At 53.9% G+C, this 18,269-nt stretch overlaps 1 protein-coding gene across 2 annotated transcripts in view; it reads right to left on the bottom strand.

Annotated features, from left to right (window-relative positions):
• The window catches only part of RAB11FIP5 (RAB11 family interacting protein 5), a 118,327-nt gene extending 103,064 nt beyond the window's left edge, over window positions 1-15,263 (bottom strand). The window contains exons 1-2 of one of the 2 annotated variants that reach the window (XM_073649453.1): window positions 15,101-15,263; window positions 11,648-12,045 (exon numbers count right to left, since the gene is read on the bottom strand). In XM_073649453.1, coding sequence (XP_073505554.1) covers window positions 11,648-12,003 — 356 coding nt within the window. In that variant the 5' untranslated portion in view covers window positions 12,004-12,045; window positions 15,101-15,263. Of the gene's footprint in view, window positions 1-3,743; window positions 3,897-11,647; window positions 12,046-15,100 lie in introns of those variants that run through there. The other variant, XM_073649458.1, reaches the window with a different exon arrangement.
• Between the last annotated feature and the right edge of the window lie 3,006 nt (window positions 15,264-18,269).

The raw sequence follows: 18,269 nt of genomic DNA, 5'->3' as shown, positions 1-18,269 counted from the left end.
ACAGTGTCCCAGAAGCCGTTCTGTCCACACAACACCCCAGGAACATGTTGCTGGTGCTGCAGTGAGCAGCCGGTGTGGCCTAAACCTGCTCCCGTAGCAACATCATCGGTCGGTGATTACACAGGAGCTGCCAGCAGCGGATCTTGATGATTTGTACATTCAGTGAACCATTAATAACCTCAGTGACAGCAGCCGGGGCCGGAGGTGCCGGGAAATCCAGGTTTACAGCAGATCAGCGAGGTCTCTGTCCTGGGATTTCCATCATTCCAGAACTTTCCCTTCTCGTATTAATAAGGTGATGATCGGGGTCCTATTGCCGGGACTCCCAGCAGTAATGGCATTCACTTTCCCTCCGGCTCCTAGAGATGCAAGACGCGTCTGCACCTCCAGAAAGAGGGATCTCTTTGAAGTATAAAACAATGAGGTGCAGCTGCCGCCCCCCTAATTATCACCAGGCCTCCACAACATCAGTGCCGTATACTGCACCCTATAGCAGAAGCCTGCGCCATATGGGGAGCCGGGCAGCCGAGGATAACATCACCTGCACCATGAGGCCTATACAAGGGTAAGAAGCAAGTGATCTGCGTGCACCAGCCCCTGATCAGCAGCAACTACTACAACCCCCATCCATAATAGGCCGATCACAGGGTGCCCACAATCAGGACCCCATCAGCTGCAATCTGTGGGGGACCCGGCAGCCAGAGTAAGTGACTACCCCATAGGCACCTGTGTACAGGTTAACCCCTTAATGACTGCCAATACGACTTAAAACTGGCTGTTTTTAAAATGTGATTACTATTGTGGGTTTCCAATATACAGGACCCCCAAAGTCACTTCAAAACTGTACAGGTCCCTAAAAAAAAATAAGTTCTGTAAATTTCCTTGGAAAAAAAATTAAAGAAATATTACTGCTACGTTATTAAACCTTCTAAAATGCTAACAAAAGACGACAACGTTTCACAAATGGCGCTGATGAAAGGCCGACATGAGGGAAATGGCATTTCTTAATGTCTGTGTGGTATCACTATTGGGACTAAAGGGATAATCATTTCGTTTGAAAATTGCTAATTTTTTGAAATTTCACATTTCTGATATTTTTATAAATAAACAAACAAAACATATCAACCTAAATCTGCCATTATTATAAAGTACAAAGTGTCACGAAAAAACAAAAACTCAAAATCAATGGGCTATGCTGCAGCGTTCCAGAGTTATTACATAAAGGGACACTGGTCAGATTTCAAAAACTCAGCCTAGACATTAAGGGGTTAAATAGATGATGGGGTCAGACTACTGCAACCCCCACAATCACCTGTGTGAATTCAAACAGTAGTACATATGACCTCCGCTCCATGGGAGCAGCGGTGTCCGTGTGACCTCCGCTCCATTCCCCTCTATGGGAGCAGCGGTGCCCGTGTGACCTCCGCCCCATTCACCTCTATGGGAGCAGTGGTGCCCGTGTGACCTCCGCCCCATTCACCTCTATGGGAGCAGTGGTGCCCGTGTGACCTCCGCCCCATTCACCTCTATGGGAGCAGTGGTGCCCGTGTGACCTCCGCCCCATTCACCTCTATGGGAGCAGTGGTGCCCGTGTGACCTCCGTTCACCTCTATGGGAGCAGTGGTGCCCGTGTGACCTCCGCTCCATTCACCTCTATGGGAGCAGTGATGCCTGTGTGACCTCCGCTCCATTCACCCCTATGGGAGCAGTAGTGCCCGTGTGACCTCCGCTTCATTCACCTCTATGGAAGCAGTGATGCCTGTGTGACCTCCGCTCCATTCACCCCTATGGGAGCAGTAGTGCCCATGTGACCTCCGCTTCATTCACCTCTATGGGAGCAGTGGTGCCCGTGTGACCTCCGCTCCTTTCCCCTCTATGGGAGCAGTAGTGCCCGTATGACCTCCGCTCCATTCCCCTCTATGGGAGCAGTGGTGCCCGTGTGACCTCCGCTCCATTCACCTCTATGGGAGCAGTAGTACCCGTGTGACCTCCGCCCCATTCCCCTCTATGGGAGCAGTAGTGCCCGTGTGACCTCCGCCCCATTCCCCTCTATGGGAGAAGTGGTGCCCGTGTGCCCTCCGCTCCATTCACCTCTATGGGAGCAGTGGTCGTCCAGAACGTCTCCGTGCTCCTCACATTTTCCCTGTTGGCCCTCGGTGGAAGCAATCCTGCTGTAGTGCCGCCACCTCCTCACACAGCTGTAGTGTCAGCACAATGTGCCAGAAGCCTTTTATTTCTCCTCTTTATGGCACAAGCCTCCCGCTTCCCCCACCTCAATATGTGGAGATTGATCATTTCTCTAGCAAGCAATTTGTGCTGCAGTGTAAAGCGTGGGGGACAGCAGAAGAGCAAGTCCTAGCTGCCGTCCCGATATCAGAAAGCAGTGAATAGTGGACGGTCAGGAGACCGCGAGGCTCCGACATCACACGCTGGATTAGCAGAACTTCCGGATTATAGGGATATTGCCAGCAGTCCTATTAGACGCTCCGGTCCTGGTGACAGCGGCAGATTTATAAGAGGCTCGGGGGCCCGAGCCCCCCGATGGATCCAGGGCCCCGAGGGATCCAGGGCCGTCGGGGCCCGAGCCAACCCGACGGGTCCAGGGCCGTCGGGGCCCGAGCCAACCCGACGGGTCCAGGGCCGTCGGGGCCCGAGCCAACCCGACGGATCCAGGGCCGTCGGGGCCCGAGCCAACCCGACGGATCCAGGGCCGTCGGGGCCCGAGCCAACCCGACGGATCCAGGGCCGTCGGGGCCCGAGCCAACCCGACGGATCCAGGGCCGTCGGGGCCCGAGCCAACCCGACGGATCCAGGGCCGTCGGGGCCCGAGCCAACCCGACGGATCCAGGGCCGTCGGGGCCCGAGCCAACCCGACGGATCCAGGGCCGTCGGGGCCCGAGCCAACCCGACGGATCCAGGGCCGTCGGGGCCCGAGCCAACCCGACGGATCCAGGGCAGTCGGGGCCCGAGCCAACCCGACGGATCCAGGGCAGTCGGGGCCCGAGCCAACCCGACGGATCCAGGGCAGTCGGGGCCCGAGCCAACCCGACGGATCCAGGGCAGTCGGGGCCCGAGCCAACCCGACGGATCCAGGGCAGTCGGGGCCCGAGCCAACCCGACGGATCCAGGGCAGTCGGGGCCCGAGCCAACCCGACGGATCCAGGGCAGTCGGGGCCCGAGCCAACCCGACGGATCCAGGGCAGTCGGGGCCCGAGCCAACCCGACGGATCCAGGGCAGTCGGGGCCCGAGCCAACCCGACAGATCCAGGGCAGTCGGGGCCCGAGCCAACCCGACGGATCCAGGGCAGTCGGGGCCCGAGCCAACCCGACGGATCCAGGGCAGTCGGGGCCCGAGCCAACCCGACGGATCCAGGGCAGTCGGGGCCCGAGCCAACCCGACGGATCCAGGGCAGTCGGGGCCCGAGCCAACCCGACGGATCCAGGGCCCCGAGGGATCCAGGGCAGTCGGGCCCGAGCCCCCCCAGACGGATCCAGGGCCCCGAGGGATCCAGGGCAGTCGGGCCCGAGCCCCCCAGACGGATCCAGGGCCCCGAGGGATCCAGGGCAGTCAGGGCCCGAGCCCCCCAGACGGATCCAGGGCCCCGAGGGATCCAGGGCAGTCGGGGCCCGAGCACCCCGAGGGATCCAGGGCAGTCGGGGCCCGAGCCAACCCGACAGATCCAGGGCCCCGAGGGATCCAGGGCAGTCGGGGCCCGAGCCCCCTCACAGTGACCAGTGCTCACCTCAAGCTGTCAGAAGCCGGCACGCCTCATCACACAGGTGTCATTTGGTTATTTTTGTCCCCTCTGCTCCCTTTTGGCTAGGAGCAGCGAGTCTGGCCACCGGCCCTGGGAACGGTTGACGAGCGCCGGCCATTATTCAGCAGCTGGAACTTAAAAGGGAAGCTAAATAGGAAAAACCTGCAGAGACAGCTGGAAAAAAAAAAAAGTAAGTGCGCCCCTCCTATCCGATCAGTACCCAACACCCGGCCCTTCAGGAGGGGGCGGCGGGGGCGCAGGTCTGACATGGATTTACCAGAAATTCCCAGAAAGCGAGAAATAATACAACAATGGAGATGAGATGAATGGAGATATTAGTGCTCGGGGGAGGGGAGTCTGGGACCTGCTCACATGGGGGTTGTAGTCACGGCCTGTGTCACCTGAGCCCTGGGGTGTCGTATCCACACATGACTAAAGGGTTAACCCCTATCCCCGTGCAGGAGCGGCCAACAGTCACTGGGATCACATTCTAGGCCGGCCTGCAGTCCTGTGTAACACAAGCGCAGTCCCATGTAACATTGCAGATAACTGCACTGAAGTCAGCTCTGCTACATCACTTCATCCAAAGCTACCGCATTTTGGGTGGAAAGAAAAGGTAAGACGGACAACGGCCGCGGCACAGAGGAAGGGCCGTAACGCCACGAAATCTGGTGCCGGATTATCAAATATTCTGGATTATCAGCCTGTTGTAGAAAGGGAAATAATGATCAATGCAGAACATTGGCGAGGCAGGAGGCACGGGCACCAGTCCCCCCTGACGTGTCCCTACTGGCCGCAATCAGCAGTCTAAACAGAAAAGGGCGCCGGTCAGGAGCGAGATCTGCGATCACAGTGTGGAATGTCTCACGAGGACGAGACGAGATGTAAACTGGAAAATTCCTGGGAACGGCCAGGGGAGACTCCCGGCCCGCCACCGACCGCCAGGGGAAGGCAGCGAGACTCCCGGCCCCCCCACCGGCCGCCAGGGGAAGGCAACGAGACTCCCGGCCCCCCACCGGCCGCCAGGGGAAGGCAGCGAGACTCCCGGCCCCCCACCGGCCGCCAGGGGAAGGCAGCGAGACTCCCGGCCCGCCACCGACCGCCAGGGGAAGGCAGCGAGACTCCGGGCCCCCCACCGGCCGCCAGGGGAAGGCAGCGAGACTCCGGGCCCCCCACCGGCCGCCAGGGGAAGGCAGCGAGACTCCCGGCCCCCCACCGGCCGCCAGGGGAAGGCAGCGCGACTCCCGGCCCCCCACCGACCGCCAGGGGAAAACAGCGAGATTCCTGGCCCCCCACCGACCGCCAAGGGAAATCACTGATGCTTCTCCACCTCTTGCATTACTGGGGGTCTGCAGCATGTCAATTCTTTCTGTGTTTTTGCAGCGTTTTTAACCCCTTGACTTCAACTGAGTCAGTCAAAACCGCAGCAAAAACACAGGTATAAAAATATTTACGGATTTGCAGCGGATTTGACTGACTCAATTCAAGTCAATTAGTCAAAAATGTGGCAAAAACGCACAAAGAATTGACCGAAGGAGACTACTCCTCCCATCATCCTATGGCTGCTCCCGCTGATAACAGAGCAGGTGCCGCTGACGGGAGTAGTAGTCTCCTCTGCAAGCGTCTGTGCTCAGTGAAAAAAAGAAAGTTAAAATAAATCGATATTAAAATAGAACACACTTTATACTCGCCTATCCGCCGTAATCCCAATGTCCCATGGTGATCCGAACACCCGGCAGCACGCTATACACTGACAGGAGCGCGATCGCTCCCGGCAGTGTATAGCGCTGAGCTGACGGGACTGAGGTCATTGGAGTTCAATCAGCTGAGAGCTCCAGTGACCTCACTTATGCCACCGGGACTGCGTGAGAATTTTCACACGCAGCACTAGTGCAGCAAGTGAAGTCACCGGAGCTCATCAGCTGATTGAACTCCAGTGACCTCAGTCCGGCAGCTTAGCAATATACACTGACAGGAGTGATTACACTGCTGTCAGTGTACAGAGTGCTGTCCTCTACAACAGTCACATCAGTGATTGCTAATGTAACTGCTCTAGAAGTGACCCAGATCGTCGAGGGACACTGGATTGTATCATCACGGCGGACAGGTGAAGGGTATGGTTGTTTTTTTATTTATTACAGGTCACAATGGCTTCAACGGATTAGGCGTTAGAAAAACACCGTATACTCACCTATCTTTTAATCATTTTATTTAAACAGTGTGCAATTTTATTTAAAATAAAAGACTTTATTCTTGCTGTGTCTTTATTTCCAAACCTTTACTACGGGGTTAGTAATGGGAGCGTCTTATAGACGCCCTCCATTACGAACCTGGGCTTCATATCAGCGGCCAATACAAGGCTGACCGCCAATGCTATTACCCCACTTGCCACTGCACCAGGGATAGTGGGATGAGCGGAGGCATCTTATGGATGCGCCATTTCTGGGGCGGCTGAGAGCTGATATTATTAGCCTCGGAGGGGGCCAGGGTCCATAGCCCCTTCCCTGGCTATTATTATCAGCCTGCAGCTGTCTGTTTAGCCTTTGGTGGCTAGATTTTACAGGGGGACCCTACGTCAATTTTTTTCTGGGGTGCTCCTGTAATCTAGCCAGTAAAGGCTAAGCAAACTGCTGTGAGCCGCTACTAATAGCCAGAGAACATCTTTGGCTAATGGCCACTTCCCCGGCTAGTAATATCAGCCCCCAGTGGTTGGCTTTCCCTCTGCTGGTTTTGAAAATGACACGGAAGCCCATGACATCTCTTTTGAATTTTCGGCTATGTGCCCACAATCCGGGACACAGCATATTTTTGCGGTAAATCCGCATGACTTCACTGAACCATGCGCAATTAAAGCATTCAATACATTCTAGTGGTCACATTTCTGTTGTAGAGACTAGCGACGGTAATCCAAGGGTTAAAGCGATGTCCCACAATTCTTTTTTCAAATATTTTTATTTAGCTCCAAAATGCATTCATTGCTGTACAAAAAAACATAAAAAAAATGCACCAAAACGGGCATTTTTGCTGCCAAAAGATACAGAAACCTTGCAGAAATTTCTGCAAATACTGAACATGCGCACATAGCTTAAGAGTCTAGAAAACACCAAGAAATAAGGAACACAACCCTCACGGAGCAGCCACCAATATGGAGCCAATGTCAGCACTCCAGCCGGCACACTACTATAATACTGCCCCCCTATGTACAGGCATATAACTACTATAATACCGCTCCTATGTACAAGAATATAACTACTATAATACCGCTCCTATGTACAAGAATATAACTACTATAATACCGCTCCTATGTACAAGAATATAACTACTATAATACTGCTCCCTATGTACAAGAATATAACTACTATAATACTGCTCCTAGGTACAAGAATAAAACTACTATAATACTGCTCCTAGGTACAAGAATATAACTACTATAATACTGCTCCTATATACAAGAATATAACTACTATAATACTGCTCCTATATACAAGAATATAACTACTATAATACTGCTCCTATATACAAGAATATAACTACTATAATACTGCTCCTATGTACAAGAATATAACTACTACTATAATACTGCTCCTATATACAAGAATATAACTACTACTATAATACTGCTCCTATGTACAAGAATATAACTACTATAATACTGCTCCTATATACAAGAATATAACTACTATAATACTGCTCCTATGTACAAGAATAGAACTACTATAATACTGCCCCCTATGTACAAGAATAAAACTACTATAATACTGCTCCTAGGTACAAGAATATAACTACTATAATACTGCTCCCTATGTACAGGAATATAACTACTATAATACTGCTCCTAGGTACAAGAATATAACTACTATAATACTGCTCCTATGTACAAGAATATAACTACTATAATACTGCCCTTTATATTCAAGAATATAACTACTATAATACTGCTCCCTATGTACAAGAATATAACTACTATAATACTGCTCCCTATGTACAAGAATATAACTACTATAATACTGCTCCTATGTACAAGAATATAACTACTATAATACTGCTCCTAGGTACAAGAATATAACTACTATAATACTGCTCCTATATACAAGAATATAACTACTATAATACTGCTCCTATGTACAAGAATAGAACTACTATAATACTGCCCCCTATGTACAAGAATAAAACTACTATAATACTGCTCCTAGGTACAAGAATATAACTACTATAATACTGCTCCCTATGTACAGGAATATAACTACTATAATACTGCTCCTAGGTACAAGAATATAACTACTTTAATACTGCTCCTATGTACAAGAATATAACCACTATAATACTGCCCCCTATGTACAAGAATATAACTACTATAATACTGCTCCTAGGTACAAGAATATAACTACTATAATACTGCTCCCTATGTACAGGAATATAACTACTATAATACTGCTCCTAGGTACAAGAATATAACTACTTTAATACTGCTCCTATGTACAAGAATATAACCACTATAATACTGCCCCCTATGTACAAGAATATAACTACTATAATACTGCTCCTAGGTACAAGAATATAACTACTATAATACTGCTCCTATGTGCAAGAATATAACTACTATAATACTGCCCCCTATGTACAAGAATATAACTACTATAATACTGCTCCTATGTACAAGAATATAACTACTATAATACTGCTCCTATGTACAAGAATATAACTACTATAATACTGTTCCTAAGTACAAGAATATAACTACTATAATACTGCTCCTATGTACAAGAATATAACTACTATAATACTGCTCCTAGGTACAAGAATATAACTACTATAATACTGCTCCTATATACAAGAATATAACTACTATAATACTGCTCCTATATACAAGAATATAACTACTATAATACTGCTCCTATATACAAGAATATAACTACTATAATACTGCTCCTATGTACAAGAATATAACTACTACTATAATACTGCTCCTATATACAAGAATATAACTACTACTATAATACTGCTCCTATGTACAAGAATATAACTACTATAATACTGCTCCTATATACAAGAATATAACTACTATAATACTGCTCCTATGTACAAGAATAGAACTACTATAATACTGCCCCCTATGTACAAGAATAAAACTACTATAATACTGCTCCTAGGTACAAGAATATAACTACTATAATACTGCTCCCTATGTACAGGAATATAACTACTATAATACTGCTCCTAGGTACAAGAATATAACTACTTTAATACTGCTCCTATGTACAAGAATATAACCACTATAATACTGCCCCCTATGTACAAGAATATAACTACTATAATACTGCTCCTAGGTACAAGAATATAACTACTATAATACTGCTCCTATGTGCAAGAATATAACTACTATAATACTGCCCCCTATGTACAAGAATATAACTACTATAATACTGCTCCTATGTACAAGAATATAACTACTATAATACTGCTCCTATGTACAAGAATATAACTACTATAATACTGTTCCTAAGTACAAGAATATAACTACTATAATACTGCCCCCTATGTACAAGAATATAACTACTATAATACTGCTCCTATGTACAAGAATATAACTACTATAATACTGCTCCTATGTACAAGAATATAACTACTATAATACTGTTCCTAAGTACAAGAATATAACTACTATAATATTGCCCCCTATGTACAAGAATATAACTACTATAATACTGCCTCTATGTACAAGAATATAACTACTATAATACTGCCCCCTATGTACAAGAATATAACTACTATAATACTGCCCCTATGTACAAGAATATAACTACTATAATACTGCTCCTATGTACAGGAATATAACTACTATAATACTGCTCCCTATGTACAAGAATATAACTACTATAATACTGCTCCTATGTACAGGAATATAACTACTATAATACTGCTCCTATGTACAAGAATATAACTACTATAATACTGCCCCCTATGTACAAGAATATAACTACTATAATACTGCTTCTATGTACATGAATATAACTACTATAATACTGCCCCTATGTACAAGAATATAACTACTATAATACTGCTCCCTATGTACAAGAATATAACTACTATAATACTGCTCCTATGTACTAGAATATAACTACTATAATACTGCTCCCTATGTACAAGAATATAACTACTATAATACTGCTCCTATGTACAGGAATATAACTACTATAATACTGCTCCCTATGTACAGGAATATAACTACTATAATACTGCTCCTATGTACAGGAATATAACTACTATAATACTGCTCCCTATGTACAAGAATATAACTACTATAATGCTGCCTCTATGTACAAGAATATATAAATATAATATTACAGTAGTTATATCTATCTTTTGTTTATTATTCCAATTGCTTTTATGGAGTCAGAAGAATCAAGAATTTGAAACCGCCCAAAAATGAAATCCATAAATCATAGTCCCGGTGGTGGGTGCAGTAGAAGTGCCGCTCTGAGCTGAGCACATAAGTAGGTTAGACGGAAACAGGCGAGCGATTGTTGTGCAGATTACTTTTGCTTGTGTCCTCACTTTGGGCGATTTCTGCGGGATCAGAAGAGAGGGTGTAATGGGGATCAGCAGAGTCCAGGAGCGGCGGGTGACGTGTTGTGTCCCGCCGTGCAGTGATGGGGGGACAGCGGCCGGTGTCTCCCGGGTACAGCAGCGCTGTGTGCACAGACACATGGAGGCCTCGGCTTGGGCCTAGCAGGAGGCACATTCCAGGCAGCATACCGTGCCCCGTCCTAATAAATAACCAGACTAAAATAGAGCCAGAGGCTTCTTGGCGTTTCCTCCCCGGCCCCCAGCCCGCCGCTGCTCACATCACACAGCAGAGGAAAAGCAAACAGGGCGCAGGCAGCACAATGGACTCCCACCAGGACAATACAGACCCCATTATCTGACCATCCCTCAAAACCTGAGCCAAAATAAAGAACGCCGCACCGAGGCCGTGACCACGAGCAGGACGACCCCGAGCACAGCGTTCTGGGACGGCCCAACCTGCTCTGTGCTTGTTTTTTCCTTCCAGTCTTTTTTATTTTTCCCATCGACACGGCCGTATGAGGGCCGGCATTTTTTGCAGTACGAGTTGTAGTTTTGAATGAGACCGTTCATTTTACCATACAACGCACTTTAAAAAGTGCGGTAAAGTGGAGTGAAGGAATGGAGACAGTTTTTTTTTGTTTTTTATCAGTCCCCTTAGGGGACTTGAACCTGTGATCATTTACAGTATATAGAGTAAATGACGGCTTCCTACGAGGGTCCCGCCCGCGGCTTGGCAGGAGCACAAAGATGGCAGACTGTTGGTGACCACGTAGGCCGAAGCCTTAGTCTTCCACAGGAACGTTGAGTTCAGGTGGTCCTCCTCTATGGCCATGACTAACAAGCGGTGCAGAAGATGACCAAGGAGGGGTCCTACAGACACCCCGATACATGATAAATATGTACCCGGCATTAACCCTTTAAGCTGGCGTTATGGACCCAACAGGCCTGAATCGGTACAAATGGACAATACACGAGTACTGCAGAAATGTACATTATTAATGACACTGGGGACGGACTGTGAACAGAGGGCGACGCAGTACATGGAATCTCTCATGACATGAGACTTTCGGATCATTTCCGGGAGTGGCCATGTTGACGTTCATCATTGAACACCAAGCGGCGACTTACAATGGAGGGGAAACTCCACGTGCCCCCTATAACAAAAAATGGTAAATATTCTGATCTCCCAACCCACCCCACCCAGGTGATCCCAGCAAATATTGTCTGGACAGGCTGGAGCGTCATTACAAGCTAGAAGGCTTCGGTGGCATTTGGCGGCCATACTGGGCACATGGGAGTAATAAGGACGAGTGCGCACTTACTGGTTCCTCTGGGATCGGCCCTCCTGGTACACATTCTGTAGAGGGATGGTGACCTGCCCTAGAAACTGGTCCATGCCAATGAGGGCGCGATGCATGATAATCAGCTGGAGCTCACAGTTTTCCCCTCGTTCCAGGGCCCCGGGGCAAAGCTCGAAGGAACATTCCTCCTTCCATTCCGGAGATCCCAGGGTCTTCTCCGCCACCGAGGTGCTGTACTTCTCTCGTCCAACCTGGATCAACGTGTAAGCATCGCTGGTGCCATGTTTTCCCTTAGCACGGAGCCCTTTGGCTTGCAGGATGGTGACCTGGACATGCGTGGGATACCAGCCCAAGTCGGGTTCAGGTCGCAGAGACATCTGGAGGATTGGGGTGTAAGAAGTGCCAGGAACCAGACGTACCTGAAATATGAAAGGACTAATGTAAAATACGTGAGACAACCATCTGTACACTGACCTACCTACCTACCCAGGAGGCTACACAAGGAGGGCCAGGAGAGAGCGCTGGACCCTGGGCGCCACACGTGGAGGGGAGGGGCAGGGGGAGAGCGCTGGACCCTGGGCGCCACACGTGGAGGCGAGGGGCAGCGCTGGACCCGGGGCGCCACACGTGGAGGGGAGGGGCAGGGGGAGAGCGCTGGACCCAGGGCGCCACACGTGGAGGCGAGGGGCAGCGCTGGACCCAGGGCGCCACACGTGGAGGGGAGGGGCAGGGAGAGAGCGGTGGACCCGGGGCGCCACACGTGGAGGGGAGGGGCAGGGAGAGAGTGCTGGACCCGGGGCGCCACACGTGGAGGCGAGGGGCAGCGCTGGACCCAGGGCGCCACACGTGGAGGGGAGGGGCAGGGAGAGAGCGCTGGACCCGGGGCGCCACACGTGGAGGGCAGGGGCAGGGAGAGAGCGCTGGACCCGGGGCGCCACACACGTGGAGGGGAGGGGCAGGGAGAGAGCGCTGGACCCGGGGCGCCACACACGTGGAGGGGAGGGGCAGGGAGAGAGCGCTGGACCCGGGGCGCCACACACGTGGAGGGGAGGGGCAGGGAGAGAGCGCTGGACCCGGGGCGCCACACACGTGGAGGGGAGGGGCAGGGAGAGAGCGCTGGACCCGGGGCGCCACACACGTGGAGGGGAGGGGCAGGGAGAGAGCGCTGGACCCGGGGCGCCACACACGTGGAGGGGAGGGGCAGGGAGAGAGCGCTGGACCCGGGGCGCCACACACGTGGAGGGGAGGGGCAGGGAGAGAGCGCTGCACCCGGGGCGCCACACACGTGGAGGGGAGGGGCAGGGAGAGAGCGCTGCACCCGGGGCGCCACACACGTGGAGGGGAGGGGCAGGGAGAGAGCGCTGCACCCGGGGCGCCACACACGTGGAGGGGAGGGGCAGGGAGAGAGCGCTGGACCCGGGGCGCCACACGTGGAGGGGAGGGGCAGGGAGAGAGCGCTGGACCCGGGGCGCCACACGTGGAGGGGAGGGGCAGGGAGAGAGCGCTGGACCCGGGGCGCCACACGTGGAGGGGAGGGGCAGGGAGAGCGCGCTGGACCCGGGGCGCCACACGTGGAGGCGAGGGGCAGCGCTGGACCCAGGGCGCCACACGTGGAGGGGAGGGGCAGGGAGAGAGCGCTGGACCCGGGGCGCCACACGTGGAGGGCAGGGGCAGGGAGAGAGCGCTGGACCCGGGGCGCCACACACGTGGAGGGGAGGGGCAGGGAGAGAGCGCTGGACCCGGGGCGCCACACACGTGGAGGGGAGGGGCAGGGAGAGAGCGCTGGACCCGGGGCGCCACACACGTGGAGGGGAGGGGCAGGGAGAGAGCGCTGGACCCGGGGCGCCACACACGTGGAGGGGAGGGGCAGGGAGAGAGCGCTGGACCCGGGGCGCCACACACGTGGAGGGGAGGGGCAGGGAGAGAGCGCTGGACCCGGGGCGCCACACACGTGGAGGGGAGGGGCAGGGAGAGAGCGCTGGACCCGGGGCGCCACACACGTGGAGGGGAGGGGCAGGGAGAGAGCGCTGCACCCGGGGCGCCACACACGTGGAGGGGAGGGGCAGGGAGAGAGCGCTGCACCCGGGGCGCCACACACGTGGAGGGGAGGGGCAGGGAGAGAGCGCTGCACCCGGGGCGCCACACACGTGGAGGGGAGGGGCAGGGAGAGAGCGCTGGACCCGGGGCGCCACACGTGGAGGGGAGGGGCAGGGAGAGAGCGCTGGACCCGGGGCGCCACACGTGGAGGGGAGGGGCAGGGAGAGCGCGCTGGACCCGGGGCGCCACACGTGGAGGGGAGGGGCAGGGAGAGAGCGCTGGACCCGGGGCGCCACACGTGGAGGGGAGGGGCAGGGAGAGAGCGCTGGACCCGGGGCGCCACACGTGGAGGGGAGGGGCAGGGAGAGAGCGCTGGACCCGGGGCGCCACACGTGGAGGGGAGGGGCAGGGAGAGAGCGCTGGACCCGGGGCGCCACACGTGGAGGGGAGGGGCAGGGAGAGAGCGCTGGACCCGGGGCGCCACACGTGGAGGGGAGGGGCAGGGAGAGAGCGCTGGACCCGGGGCGCCACACGTGGAGGGGAGGGGCAGGGAGAGAGCGCTGGACCCGGGGCGCCACACGTGGAGGGGAGGGGCAGGGAGAGAGCGCTGGACCCAGGGCGCCACACGTGGAGGGGAGGGGCAGAGCGCTGGACCCAGGCCGCCAACTATTCAAGAGCATCCACTGACACCGCAACCCATATACATGAGCGCCCACCCACATTGCACCACGTATACAGGAGCACCCACCCACATTGCACCACGTATACAGGAGCGCCCACCCACATTGCACCACGTATACAGGAGCGCCCACCCACATTGCACCACGTATACAGGAGCGCCCACCCACATTGCACCACGTATACAGGAGCGCCCACCCACATTGCACCACGTATACAGGAGCACCCACCCACATTGCACCACGTATACAGGAGCACCCACCCACATTGCACCACGTATACAGGAGCGCCCACCCACATTGCACCGCGTATACAGGAGCACCCACCCACATTGCACCACGTATACAGGAGCACCCACCCACATTGCACCACGTATACAGGAGCACCCACCCACATTGCACCACGTATACAGGAGCGCCCACCCACATTGCACCACGTATACAGGAGCGCCCACCCACATTGCACCGCGTATACAGGAGCACTCATGCACAATGTATAAAGCACCTACTGACAGCACACCACCTATACTGGAGTACCCACTGACAAGGAGCACCTACCGACGGCGTACCACATGTATACATGAGCATCCACCAACGGCATATACAGCACCTATCTACAGTGTATACAGCACCTACCTACGGTGCACCATGTATACAGGGTCACCCATTAACAGTGTACACAGAGCTGTGACCCCCTGAATGATGCAGCACTTCTCCCAGCAGGCAGGCAGGCAGCAGCCCCACACTGCAGGCAGCTCACCTCTCAGCTGATGCACATTGTGCAGATACAATCCCAGGGGCGCAGACCATCCGGGGGTCCTCGCTGTCTGCTGCAGGGGGTGAGCAGAGCAGGCGGGGTGGGTCCTGCAGCTTCTGCTGCAAAGTAACTTTTTTGTGTGTCTGCTGCTCAGAAGAGGAGGAGAGATGGAGGGGGAGGAGATCCTGCAGCAGAGGAGCAGCACGGGGAGAGCTGAGCTCTGCAATCCTCTGCTGATACACTGCATACACACTGCTCACTGGGGGGCTGTGCACCGCCCTGAGTATCACAGCTGCACCCCCATCACTGCACCTCTTCTCCCTGGTCACTGCACCCCCATCACTGCACCTCTTCTCCCTGGTCACTGCACCCCCATCACTGCACCTCTTCTGCCTGGTCACTGCACCCCCTTCACTGCACCTCTTCTCCCTGGTCACTGCACCCCCATCACTGCACCTCTTCTCCCTGGTCACTGCATCCCCATCACTGCACCTCTTCTGCCTGGTCACTGCACCCCCTTCACTGCACCTCTTCTCCCTAGTCACTGCACCCCCATCACTGCACCTCTTCTCCCTGGTCACTGCACCCCCATCACTGCACCTCTTCTCCCTGGTCACTGCATCCCCATCATTGCACCTCTTCTCCCTGGTCACTGCACCCCCATCATTGCACCTCTTCTCCCTGGTCACTGCACCCCCATCACTGCACCTCTTCTGCCTGGTCACTGCACCCCCTTCACTGCACCTCTTCTCCCTGGTCACTGCACCCCCATCACTGCACCTCTTCTCCCTGGTCACTGCACCCCCATCACTGCACCTCTTCTCCCTGGTCACTGCATCCCCATCATTGCACCTCTTCTCCCTGGTCACTGCATCCCCATCATTGCACCTCTTCTCCCTGGTCACTGCACCCCCATCACTACACCTCTTCTCCCTGGTCACTGCATCCCCATCATTGCACCTCTTCTCCCTGGTCACTGCATCCCCATCACTGCACCTCTTCTCCCTGGTCACTGCATCCCCATCACTGCACCTCTTCTCCCTGGTCACTGCACCCCCATCACTGCCCCTCTTCTCCCTGGTCACTGCACCCCCATCACTGCACCTCTTCTCCCTGGTCACTGCACCCCCATCACTGCACCTCTTCTCCCTGGTCACTGCATCCCCATCACTGCACCTCTTCTGCCTGGTCACTGCACCCCCTTCACTGCACCTCTTCTCCCTGGTCACTGCACCCCAATCACTGCACCTCTTCTCCCTGGTCACTGCACCCCCATCACTGCACCTCTTCTCCCTGGTCACTGCACCCCCTTCACTGCACCTCTTCTCCCTGGTCACTGCACCCCCTTCACTGCACCTCTTCTCCCTGGTCACTGCACCCCCATCACTGCACCTCTTCTCCCTGGTCACTGCACCCCCATCACTGCTCCTCTTCTCCCTGGTCACTGCACCCCCATCACTGCATCTCTTCTCCCTGGTCACTGCACCCCCATCACTGCATCTCTTCTCCCTGGTCACTGCACCCCCATCACTGCATCTCTTCTCCCTGGTCACTGCACCCCCATCACTGCACCTTTTCTCCCTTGTCACTGCACCTACAACTCTACTCACTGCATCTCTCCTAGCATCCTGGTCACTGCTCCTCTCCTCCTTACACCCCCGGTCACTGCTCCTCTCCTCCTTACACCCCCTGGTCACTGCTCCTCTCCTCCTTACACCCCCGGTCACTGTTTCTCTCCTCCTTACACCCCCGGTCACTGTTTCTCTCCTCCTTACACCCCCGGTCACTGTTCCTCTCCTCCTTACACCCCCAGTCACTGCTCCTCTCCTCCTTACACCCCCGGTCACTGTTCCTCTCCTCCTTACACCCCCGGTCACTGTTCCTCTCCTCCTTACACCCCCGGTCACTGTTCCTCTCCTCCTTACACCCCCGGTCACTGCTCCTCTCCTTCTTACACCCCCGGTCACTGTTTCTCTCCTCCTTACACCCCCGGTCACTGTTTCTCTCCTCCTTACACCCCCGGTCACTGTTCCTCTCCTCCTTACACCCCCAGTCACTGCTCCTCTCCTCCTTACACCCCCGGTCACTGTTCCTCTCCTCCTTACACCCCCGGTCACTGTTCCTCTCCTCCTTACACCCCCGGTCACTGTTCCTCTCCTCCTTACACCCCCGGTCACTGCTCCTCTCCTTCTTACATCCCCGGTCACTGCTCCTCTCCTCCTTACACCCCCGGTCACTGCTCCTCTCCTCCTTACACCCCCAGTCACTGCTCCTCTCCTCATTACACCCCCGGTCACTGCTCCTGACCTCCTTACACCCCCGGTCACTGCTCCTCCTTGCACCCCCGGTCACTACTCCTCTCCTCCTTACACCCCCGGTCACTGCTCCTCTCCTCCTTACACCCCCGGTCACTGCTCCTCCTTGCACCCCGGGTCACTGCTCCTCTCCTCCTTACACCCCCGGTCACTGTTCCTCTCCTCCTTACACCCCCAGTCACTGCTCCTCTCCTCCTTACACCCCCGGTCACTGTTCCTCTCCTCCTTACATCCCCTGGTCACTGCTCCTCTCCTCCTTACATCCCCTGGTCACTGCTCCTCTCCTCCTTACACCCCCGGTCACTGCTCCTCCTTACACCCCCGGTCACTGTTCCTCTCCTCCTTACACCCCCAGTCACTGCTCCTCTCCTCCTTACACCCCCGGTCACTGCTCCTCTCCACCTTACACCCCCGGTCACTGCTCCTCTCCTCCTTACACCCCCAGTCACTGCTCCTCTCCTCCTTACACCCCCGGTCACTGTTCCTCTCCTCCTTACACCCCCGGTCACTGTTTCTCTCCTCCTTACACCCCCGGTCACTGCTCCTCTCCTCCTTACACCCCCGGTCACTGCTCCTCTCCTCCTTACACCCCCGGTCACTGCTCCTATCCACCTTACACCCCCGGTCACTGCTCCTCTCCTCCTTACACCCCCGGTCACTGCTCCTCTCCTCCTTACACCCCCGGTCCCTGCTCCTCTCCTCCTTACACCCCCGGTCACTGCTCCTCTCCTTGACAAGCACAGATATAATACAATATGATGTATATCATGTACAGGGATTAGTTTATATCCTGTGATTTCTGGTTATCTGGGGGTTTTGTGGTTTTTTACAGTTTGCTGTCTCATTAATTTTTCTGT

Source organism: Phyllobates terribilis, unplaced genomic scaffold, assembly GCF_046119375.1.
Source record: "Phyllobates terribilis strain yellow unplaced genomic scaffold, ASM4611937v1 Scaffold_1__5_contigs__length_1240528914, whole genome shotgun sequence".
Classification (NCBI taxonomy): domain Eukaryota; kingdom Metazoa; phylum Chordata; class Amphibia; order Anura; family Dendrobatidae; genus Phyllobates; species Phyllobates terribilis.
Note: the sequence above shows the minus strand (reverse complement) of the source record. Positions and strands in the feature narration are given on the sequence as shown.